At 36.6% G+C, this 10,330-nt stretch overlaps 1 protein-coding gene across 2 annotated transcripts in view; it reads left to right on the plus strand.

Moving 5' to 3' along the window:
- The window catches only part of LOC109844494 (protein IQ-DOMAIN 1-like), a 13,133-nt gene continuing 4,467 nt past the window's right edge, over nt 1,665-10,330 (plus strand). Inside the window, exons 1-5 of one of the 2 annotated variants that reach the window (XM_020413548.1) lie at nt 1,665-1,816; nt 2,675-2,791; nt 7,411-7,647; nt 8,247-8,462; nt 9,561-9,674. In XM_020413548.1, the coding sequence (XP_020269137.1) occupies nt 2,708-2,791; nt 7,411-7,647; nt 8,247-8,462; nt 9,561-9,674 (651 nt within the window). In that variant the 5' untranslated portion in view covers nt 1,665-1,816; nt 2,675-2,707. The remainder of the gene's footprint in view (nt 1,817-2,674; nt 2,792-7,410; nt 7,648-8,246; nt 8,463-9,560; nt 9,675-10,330) is intronic. The other variant, XM_020413549.1, reaches the window with a different exon arrangement.

A 10,330-nucleotide genomic window follows, 5' to 3' on the forward strand; every position in this document is an offset into this window, starting at 1 on the left:
TCACATATAACATTGAAATATCACATGATATGTTTATTTGTCACATTTACGGTTAACTGTGATACATATATGTTCCCTCATTTCCCCATTTAACCTTGAATAACTAAAAACATAACAACATTCCCATTTAACCATCTTTTGTTCTCCTTCTCATCATCATTATCAACAGCAGAGCCCCAAGAACTATGAAGATTCTGATCGGACGGGCTTGAGTGAATCTGCATTATTCCAGCCCACACATCTGCCTCATTGCCTTCTCAATCTCCTCCTCGTACCTAAACATCATATAAGAATCATGTGTATGAAAAGGATATAAACAATCATACCTCTTAAATTTAACAATTCATCCATAAGGACTCTTTATCTTCTGCTCTAATTTTGAAACTACAAACATGTGAAACGCGAAAATTATGTTTCTTTCCAATTTCAACATCCAATGGCATCCTTATTATTGGCTGAACTCTACAGTGATCCTAAAAGCAACAATTTTTTTTATCACAATCATGGAATCTGCAATAACTTTGTGATATAGAAAGGATGAAATAAATATTGCCCCTTCTAATCAATAAATTCCTCAAAAAGCCCTGTCACTGTAACAAAATTAAATGGATACAATTAGCAACCCATGCAATTGCATCACAACCGAATATTTCTACAAAAAGAAACAATTTTAAACCATCTCGAAACCAAATATCCCTTTGTTTCCCCAACATAAAACATCCATTTGCATCCTAATTACACATCTATTCAGAAAGAAACAATTTTTACCCATCTCGATTCCATAAACGACGATCATGCAACAATTCAATGCTTTAACTAATTTTTTTTTTAAAAAACCGAATAAAAAATCATTACCTCCCTATCTCCCGCTCTCTTCAATCGTCATCGCTCTAACCACCGCCAAAATGACCTGAGCCGAGAGCATCGTCTCTGCGGCCCTCGACGAGATCCCCGAAAGGACCCGACCCACCTCAACCACCCTCGCCGCCTCGGTGTCCTCCCCCTGCTGCCGTCGCCTCCGGTGAAATCAAGGGAGTGGGGAGCGGTAGAGGGGGCAGGAGTTGCGGCGGAGGAGCTAGGGCTCGATACAGCATGTGTGGAACACGTGACCGCAAGGGAGGGATTTGGCGGGGGACACGAGGGGGAGGGCGTCGGTGCAGACGACGCAGAGGAGGGAGGGGTCGGCGACAGTGGCGACTGAGAGGGTGTCGATAATTGATTGGGGGACCGGCGACGGGTCGGGTTCGGTATCGGAGTCGGAGGTCGACATTATTTTTTAGGGAAAATTGGTTGGAGGAACCAAAAATAATTGCTAAAGGAGGAAAGGGATTGTGGAGTATTTTTTGTTGGTTTTAAATTGGGAAGGGAAGGGTAATTTGGGAATGAGTTCATTGGATAGTGGGATTATACAGTGTTTAGGGGTTTGTTGCACTTATATTTTTATAAAAGGGCTTTTTGGTTATGCTTTTTGGGCTTGGGGTGGGGATGAATAACCCAATTTAATTTAGTTCCCCCGAGTAATTTTCCCAAAAAAAAACACCATCAACAGTTACCGCCACCGTTTCCCGCTCTGGCCCACCTCAATCATTACTGCAGACACCTGAAGCACGTGTCAAATTACGTCCAAGTCCAAATTGAACTAACAATTAATTAACCGGTGCGCCGAGCCCTCAAACGTAAAAACTCAAGAGAGAGAAAGAGACTAGAGAGTGAGAGAGATGGCAAGCGTCGGTTCTCGCCAAAACCCCTCACCACAAGATTCGATCCCAGGTGAAGGTGAGGGGTCGCAAATGTTAGATCTTGGGAGCTCTCTGAGGTTAATTTGGTTTCAGATTTTTTTTTTGAAATTTTTTGATGCACTTTAAGTTTTTGATGCTTAAATCTGAGCTTGGAGTGTGAAACTGGGAGTAGAGCAGAAATTCTCCGTCAATTTCTTTGTAATTTGGGGAAATTGTTTGGTTGATCGTCTGTTGTCGGCATTTCGCCTAATTTTTATATGAATCGTCAAAATTAGATCTAAATCTTTTTCTTTTGGTATTTTTGTGAAAGATTCACTATTGTGGTTTTAATTAGCGATGCCCTCATCGGTCTGGAAAGTAAATTCTGTCCATTTAGATCTTTAGGAGTACAAGAACCACAATTTGTTTGTTTAGAGGGGAAATAATTAGCTTTTATTATCAATTTCGTAATGGAGTTTGTGTAAAGTTCAAGAGTTGATGGGCGATTTAGCAAATAAATTGCTAGGGCAGCAATGGAAATCTAGTTTCTGTACCAGGAACTCCTTCACTTCATCGCGTCAGTAAAATCTGTAAACAAACCGGATCTGATTATGATTCTTATAATGTTATTGACTATGAAGCGTGGATTGAATTGTTCATGATTGAATTATTGCCCTGGTAAATTGTAATTGGGGGTTTTCTTATACAACCACAAAATCTACTCTATTTGTATATTTACCTCAAATATGCATGTTTGCTGTGGAGCTCCCTGTAAATAGTTTTACGTCATTAGTTTATTTCTTGACCAAGTTTCACCTGTTTGTTTCTAACAAGGACAACATGTATGTTGATAGCTGTAGACCTGTGCTATTAGCTATTCACTACTTAATCTGCCCTACCAGGGTACAGATGACAATTGAAAGTCGGATCCTGAACAATTTTCTCTTGCTTGGTAGGTCATAATCATCTAAAGTTCAATTAGCAACATCATGGGTATTTCTTCAAAGTGGCTCAAATCATTGGTTGGAATTAAAAAGCAAGAGAAATCACGGAATTCTAATGACGACGCAAATGTGAGTGGAATTCTTGTTCTTCTTGTTGCAGAATGATTCAGAATTTTCTTATGCCCGGTCTATTTGCTTAATGCAACTCCATCTTCTTTGTGTTTGAGCATTGGTTGGAAACACTGAATGATCACATAGTTCTGATAAGCCTTCTTGTTTCATTATGTTGATGTCAAAACCAATTGAGTCTCCAGCAGAAAGTATCCCACGTCATGACTTGGGCCATAATATAGAGGAAGTAGCAGATCTCTGTAACTCAAGCTTGACTAGTCCTTGAAACAATGCAGCTAGGATTATGTAGTTTGAAAGAATACACATGCCCAAGAAAAGTGAGTTGTCATTTGTTAATGGGAGAAAAGATTATACTAGGATTGTTGATAACTATTGGCATATTATCATAGAAAGAAATCTAGTTCTGATTTTGATAAAAGGAATTCAAGATTGAAAGTCTGAACCTAGCACCAAGGTTGAGAAAAGGATATATTCGGATAGACCAAAACTGTGGGCAATATCTTAAAAAGGAAGTAACTCAAATTTTGGAAAAAAGTCTTTTAAGAATGAAAGTTTACTACCAACCTACTATTCAGTGATTTCTAAAAGAATATCTAGAATGTAATTGGAATTAGAGGAAGCCAAAGGACCCAAAACAAAGTTAAACTACCATACAGTACTTATTTGGTTAATTTAAGTTAAACACTGCCAACATGCTTGGTGCACTGTAAAAGATTAAATGCCTCACATTTGTCATAACATGTCAATTTATAGCAAGTTCAAAACTAAGATGTTTTGCAATTCTATTCTCATGAATGAATAAATAGTCTAGGTAGTTTGGAGATAGCTTGAAGAATGTGCTTATGAATGTCAGTCAAATATGATATACATATTGATACAGTCTTACAGAAAAGAAAGCCCTTGGCATACCAAGTGAGGGAATCTTACAGTCTCACCCTGTGTAACCTAATTCACTCCAAATGCCTTGAAATGCGATCCAGTTTGTGCAGATTGCCAAAATTGATGATTCAAACAAAAGAAGGGAATGATGATTAATTCTTCAATAACCATTGAGCTCTTTTGATTTAGTTGCACTATTTGTAGCTTCTCCTTGTTTGGCTTAATTTTTCTTTCCGAGACATAGTCATTTAGTACATCTTCAAAGTTTGGATTTCAAACTTTGGTTATGTGAGACAATTTGAATCATAATCACATTCTTTTAACTAAAGTAGTTTGCTTCTTTGTCTTTGGTAGTATGTTATCATTTTTAGTTATTACACATCCAAATGTATAATTTCTCTCTCCACATGTACACAAATACTGCATTCATCTGACTATAGCAATGATCCCAGACTTACTATACCCCAAATACCTATTTAATTAAGTCTATCCTGTCTTTTACCTCGTACTGTTCGGAGTAGCGTATCTTATATCTACTCGTACTTCTGACTGATAACATACATAATTCTGGTAACACTGGTCTCTCCTCTCATCAACCTATAGACGTTCTTTCTTTCCTGCTTATCTGTAGCCTACTTCATAACATTAGTGACAGTTTATGCAACGAGCCTTTCTTCAAACTTAAGCGAAATTGAATAAACATCTATACCCATCCTAATCTAAATTGGAAAATAGGATACACCATTAAAATATTTGCAATCCAGATCACATTGATACTTCACAATGTGCAAATATGGTACAATATGCATATGCAGATATGGAAAACCCCAAAATGTGGCACCGATACTTCTAGGATAGAACAATGATACATATCTTGTTGCGAATTAATTTGTTAGCTGTAACATAGATTTCTAAAGCTACAATGCTTAAAGAAACAAGAATTCAAGTGATACAAAAGATTTCATATTATGTAATAATTCTTTCAAGAGATATTAAAGCAATCAGAATTCTAAGTTAAAAATGTGGATAAAAATGTAAATACATCTACTAGTCAAATGAAAAAAGGAAACTATATTATTTCATTTACTTAAGTCTTGGATATGTTTTTATGCCTTGTTTATATTTGGAACACATTATAATATTCAGCAGTTCAAACATATGATATGAATAGTCATCAAGTATCCAAGAGTAGATACATATTAAATACAATTACCTCCCAATACCAGGTTATCTGTGCAACATGGGTTACGCTCCTTGTGCAACATGGGTTGCACTCCTTTAGTTTACATGAGTATGGTCTTCAGGATAGTGCTTATCTCATCCTTAAAGAGTAGTTAAAGGCTAAATGCAAGTCATCATCACAATATATGTAATCTTTCTGGAATACAAACATCCATTTATTTAGTATTCACCATTATTGTGGTTATTATTATTCTTTTAAATTCACGCAAACTTTTGAAATACTATTATCTTACGCTCACAAAAAAAAAAAAAAACAGATACATCCATTGTTTTCTTCCAAGCTTGATGTGGTTTGCACATTTGTCACGGCATATATATATATATAAGTGTAGGATATGTTTCTTATGCCTTTTATATGTTTGGAACGCATTATAATATTAAAAGATTCAAACATATGATATGAATATCCACAAAGTATGCAAGATTAGATACGTATCAAATACAAGTACCTCCAAATACCAGGTTATCCGTGCAGCATGGTTTGCACTCCTTTAGTATACATGAGATTTGTCTCTAGGATAGTGCTTATATCACCCTTACAAAGTAGTTAACAGCCTCACAATATGTGTAAGTTTTCTGGAAGATAAACATTCACTTATTTAATTTTCACCATCCTTGTGATTATTATTATTATTTTAAATTCACCCAATCTTTTGAAATACTATTATCTTATGCTCACGAAAAAAATTAACAGAAACCTCCACTGTTTTCTCCCAAGCTTGATGTTGTTTGCACATTATTCATGGCACATTTAGTTTTCATGTCAAACTGCTACTAGTACACAATCCATTCATAGAGATTATTGGTTACATCAGTACACCATGGTCAACCCTCTTCCCTTATCTTAAATGACTTTTAAGGGGGAGTTTTTCCTTTAAACCCTGAAGTTTTACCATGATTTATTAAAAAAAACCCTTGTGGATCCGTTTGTAACTATTAACCCAGGAAACTTTTGATATTTATCTTTAAGCCCAAAAAGTGCAAATACAACATATACTTCAACTTACTCTCTTAAATCTTTTTTTTTCTTCCAAAACTAGCCTTCTTTCTTCTATCTGTAACCATGAGAAAAAAAACTATGGGGGCTCTCCTCTCTCCTCTCTCCTCTGCCCCCTCTTCTTCAGCCTCCACCGCCTCTGCCTCCCGACCACCACCACCCCCTCTTTGATCTCCTCCTACTTTCACCTCCTCTATGACAAGAGAAATTTAAAATCCCAAATCCCGCCTCAAATTCTTCCACCAGTGTTGGGCTCTTGTTCACAGAGGTTCGCATCAAGGTCAGCTAGGGCTTGGAGAGGAGGATTTTGCCTTGAAATTGACGGCAGAGGTTAGCTTGGATCTCCTTCACAGATGTACGAATCAACCTCTGCTAGGACTTAGCAGCAGCCTGGGGATCTATGCGGTGGTCAGAGGAACTCTGCAGCATCGAAACAGGTGTCAGAGATCTGCTATGGCTTGGCGGAACTCATAGAAATGGATGACGTGGGTTAGATATAGATGGAGATCTGTATTGAAGAGGGGTTATAAGTAGGGGAAGGGTAGTATATGAAGTTTTTTTCCTCAAATACCATATCCAGATTGAGAATTTGATAGAATGGGTTTTAAGGCAAATTCTGAAAGTACTTTTGGTCTATAGATGTTAATAAACGTACTTGGGTTTAAAAATAAATGGGGTAATACTTTGAGTTAAAGGCAAAACCCCCTTTTTAAGAACAGTAGTTTTTTTTCCTTTTCAAAATTGCCTCTTAAAGTTTTTTAAGGTTATTGAGTTAAGAGAAATGAGGACCTTTAGTTGGGGTTCCTGTTAGTTAAATGCTGATGCTGACAGTGCAATGACTGTTTATGCATAACTTGTCTTCAGAGGTTCCAGGTCATTCTCACTGAATTTATCCCTAATTCTCTCTTCTAGTCTCCTTGTTGCTTGTTTGCTCATCAACCCTTTTCCATTAAGGAGATCTCATGTATGGCCAAGATTTTTTAATTTTTAATTTTTATTTTGTAAAATAGAAGGCTTCGGGAGAAGCTGTTACTTGTCTTTTTTCTTTAGGCACATTACTTGGTATGATAGCTTATAGAGCAATAATATCAATAGTTTAGATGTTAAATCAAACATGAAAAGCGGGACTAGAAAGTAAACAAGTAATAGTGACCCGACCCCATGTTCATAGGGGTTAAGTAGCTTTTTGTTGATCTATTTCCATATGAAATTCTTTACAGACTTATCCTTTTCTCTTTAGAAAAATTTTAGCCACTTTATGATCAAACAGCATCGGCAGGACAAAGCCATGACAAATTTCGTCTTTATAGAAGATAGCACTATGGCTGTTGTATGTTTATCCCCTAGCACTACTTTACAAAACGATTTTCTTTTATTTTACTTTCGTGTCTAGTTCTTACAAAAGCAATCAAATCAGGGACAATTTATATGCGAGTGTACATTTGGAAACTGTTTTCAGACTCTTTGTCACTTGGCTTGTTTGTTGATACTACTGCAGAAAAGTGTAGCTACCAGTCATTTTCGGCATCGAAGGAGACAGTCTGTTGATCTAGATGATGCCATAAACGAAGAGGAAGTTGTTGGAACTGCTCAAACGGGAGACCTCGACATTCAATCAAGATCAAGTTCTGCATCCTCCACCTCACAGCATGTGCAAATCTCTTATCAAACTGAACAATCTTTGAAAGAGGAATGGGCCGCCACAGTTATTCAAACTGCTTTTCGAGCTTTCCTGGTATATATACTGTCTCTTTCACTGACTGCCAGTCCAACGTTATTATTTAAGCTATTAATACTCCATTCAATTTTCTGTACCGCAAGATTCTTTGAGAATAGTTGATCTGAGAGAATTTGAGGTTGCACTTGATGTTCTACGCTGAATATGTTTAATATGTTTTAAGTTTTAGTATGACTTCCTTGCTCTGTTTTACCTTTCTAATCAGTAACTGAAGTTATATGAAAGAGGATTGAAGTTTACCAATCTTCCTCCCTTCAGCAAACAAGCCAAGGATCCTTTTACACTTGTAATATGTTGCTGTTATCCTATAATAACTCTATTGAATGCTTGGCTCTTTGGGTTTAAACAATTCGTGCACTTGAATGTCCTCATCCATCATTATGATGTGCCTGTTGACTGCTGAAAAGTTCCTCATTTATCTCCCATTGCCATTATCTTGCCTCCTTCAGATTCACATGCGTCACATCTTCTGTTGATCTCATCTTTATTGTCAAAGCTTGGTGTTTACTATCCCGAATCAGTTCTTAAAAATAGATTTAAAAAGAATATTGCATATGTTTTTGTATAAAGTTAAAACATCTATCTTGTCTTTCCAGGCCAGACAAGCGCTGCGAGCTCTAAAGGGATTGGTTCGACTTCAGGCCCTTGTTCGAGGTCATGCTGTGAGAAAACAAGCTGCAATAACTCTCCACTGTATGCAAGCGTTGGTAAGAGTTCAGGCTCGTGTGAGAGCAAGACGAGTCCGGATGACATTGGAAAATCAAATAGGACAGCAGCACCTTGTACTGGGAGCTCGTGTCCGAGAAATAGAGGTGAGCTATAATTACTAGATGATGCAAACTTAGTGACCAAAATTTATTTTGAAGTTCTTATTTGAATTATATTCACAGGGGAAGTAAAATCTGCTTTGCAAGTAGGTACTCGATCTCTTTTTTTAATTAGTTTTATGAAGTTAATTTTCATTTTATTTCAGGGAAGGGACTTATGTTTCCTCTCAAGAAGTGATCATTCAACTTAATTAACTTCTCAAACAAGATCCCTGAAGGAACTTTCAGGGCATGTTTGATATAAGAACAAATGTGATTAGGGCTTATGCTTTTGTACTAATTTTTCTTCTGTTCTGGCTACTAACTCAGAACTGATTTTTTATGCATCACTGTCCACATCCATTCTCCTGTAATATTGCACTCATCATTGGTTGTTTCTAGTCCTAAATATGACATAGTTTTAATTAGCAAATATGGATTAAAACATTACAGTAACCTGTTTTCCCAAAGATTAAGATGTTATTGTTGCCAATTTTGACATCCCTCCTTTCAATTTCAAGGAAGAGAGAATTCGAGGTTTCCATACAAGGCATGCAAATAAACAGTATGCATTGCGAAAAGAATTTGCTTGTTTATAGTACATTCCTTCTGGGTGATTTCTGGTGTTCCCAGTATCATGCTAGTAACTACTTCAAAAAAAAAAAAAAAAAAAAACCTCTGGCTGTTATGTAGCATGCCAACAATATTTTTTTGTTATGGCAGTACTTACGAACGTATATTATTCTGCTATATTTTTCATCTGTGCGCCATATTTGCCTGCATCTATTAAAAGCTAATGCTTATTCAGTGTACTTATTTGCTTGTATATCAGTGATTAAAAGTATGACTAATTGGCATAGACCCCCTGTACTATCGCCCATTTGCAGATAGACCCCTATAGATCTACTATTACTGAAATTGTTTCTCCTTTACCCTCAGAGTAAGAGAATCTTGTTTTTATAAAAAATAGACCTCCTGAGGGTAAAATAGTAAAAAACATTTCACTCGGAGGGTCTATCTGCAACAATAGAACTACAGGGGGTCTATCCAGATGAGTTGATAACATTGATAACTGTAAGTTTTCATGTGTTTGTTTAAATGTAGGAAGGCTGGTGTGACGGTGTTGGATCTGTAGAAGATGTTCAAGCAAAGCTGTTAAAGAGGCAAGAAGCTGCAGTCAAGAGGGAGAGAGCTATGGCATATGCCCTAACCCACCAGGTAGTACTATAAAGTAGCCTGTCTCCGGTGTTATCATTATCTAAGATTATTAAATATTTTCAAACTACAACATACTTGGGAAATAGTTGAAGCTTTTACCACGGAAGCAAAGCATGGTGACTTTCTTTTATTTTGAAAGTATTCTGGTGCACACGATGCATGCATGATATAGTACACTTGCACATAATAAAAAACCCTAATTCCTTATACAACTTGTGAGATCTCCAATATCAATGGACAGAGATAAATTATTTATATAATTTAAATGAAGGGAATTAAAGAACTCATAAATTCGAAAAATTCCCGTTTGCTTCTCTTCTTCTCTTCCTTACACTCAAGATTTTTGTGGTGTTGAACAGTTTAAGGGAGTTTTGTATTTTACTGCATTTGGTTTTTGAAGTTGGAGGATAAGTGGGTTAGTTACGAGAGTGGGAGAATTTTTATTAGGCTTTTTTTCCTTCTAAGTTTGCCCTAGAACTAACTTTCAAGTTGTATATAAATTTTGAGGGTATTATTGGGTTTTTGAAAATGAAGCTCACAGCCCCAAACACCTGGCTTCTCTTAAATATAGTAATAGATGTAGTCAGTACCTAGACAGTGTCTGGTCTTGCCCTTCTGTTGGAACTAATATATGATGTCTGTATCTGAGCTTACAC

This window comes from Asparagus officinalis, chromosome 6 (assembly GCF_001876935.1).
Source record: "Asparagus officinalis chromosome 6, Aspof.V1, whole genome shotgun sequence".
Classification (NCBI taxonomy): Eukaryota; Viridiplantae; Streptophyta; class Magnoliopsida; order Asparagales; family Asparagaceae; genus Asparagus; species Asparagus officinalis.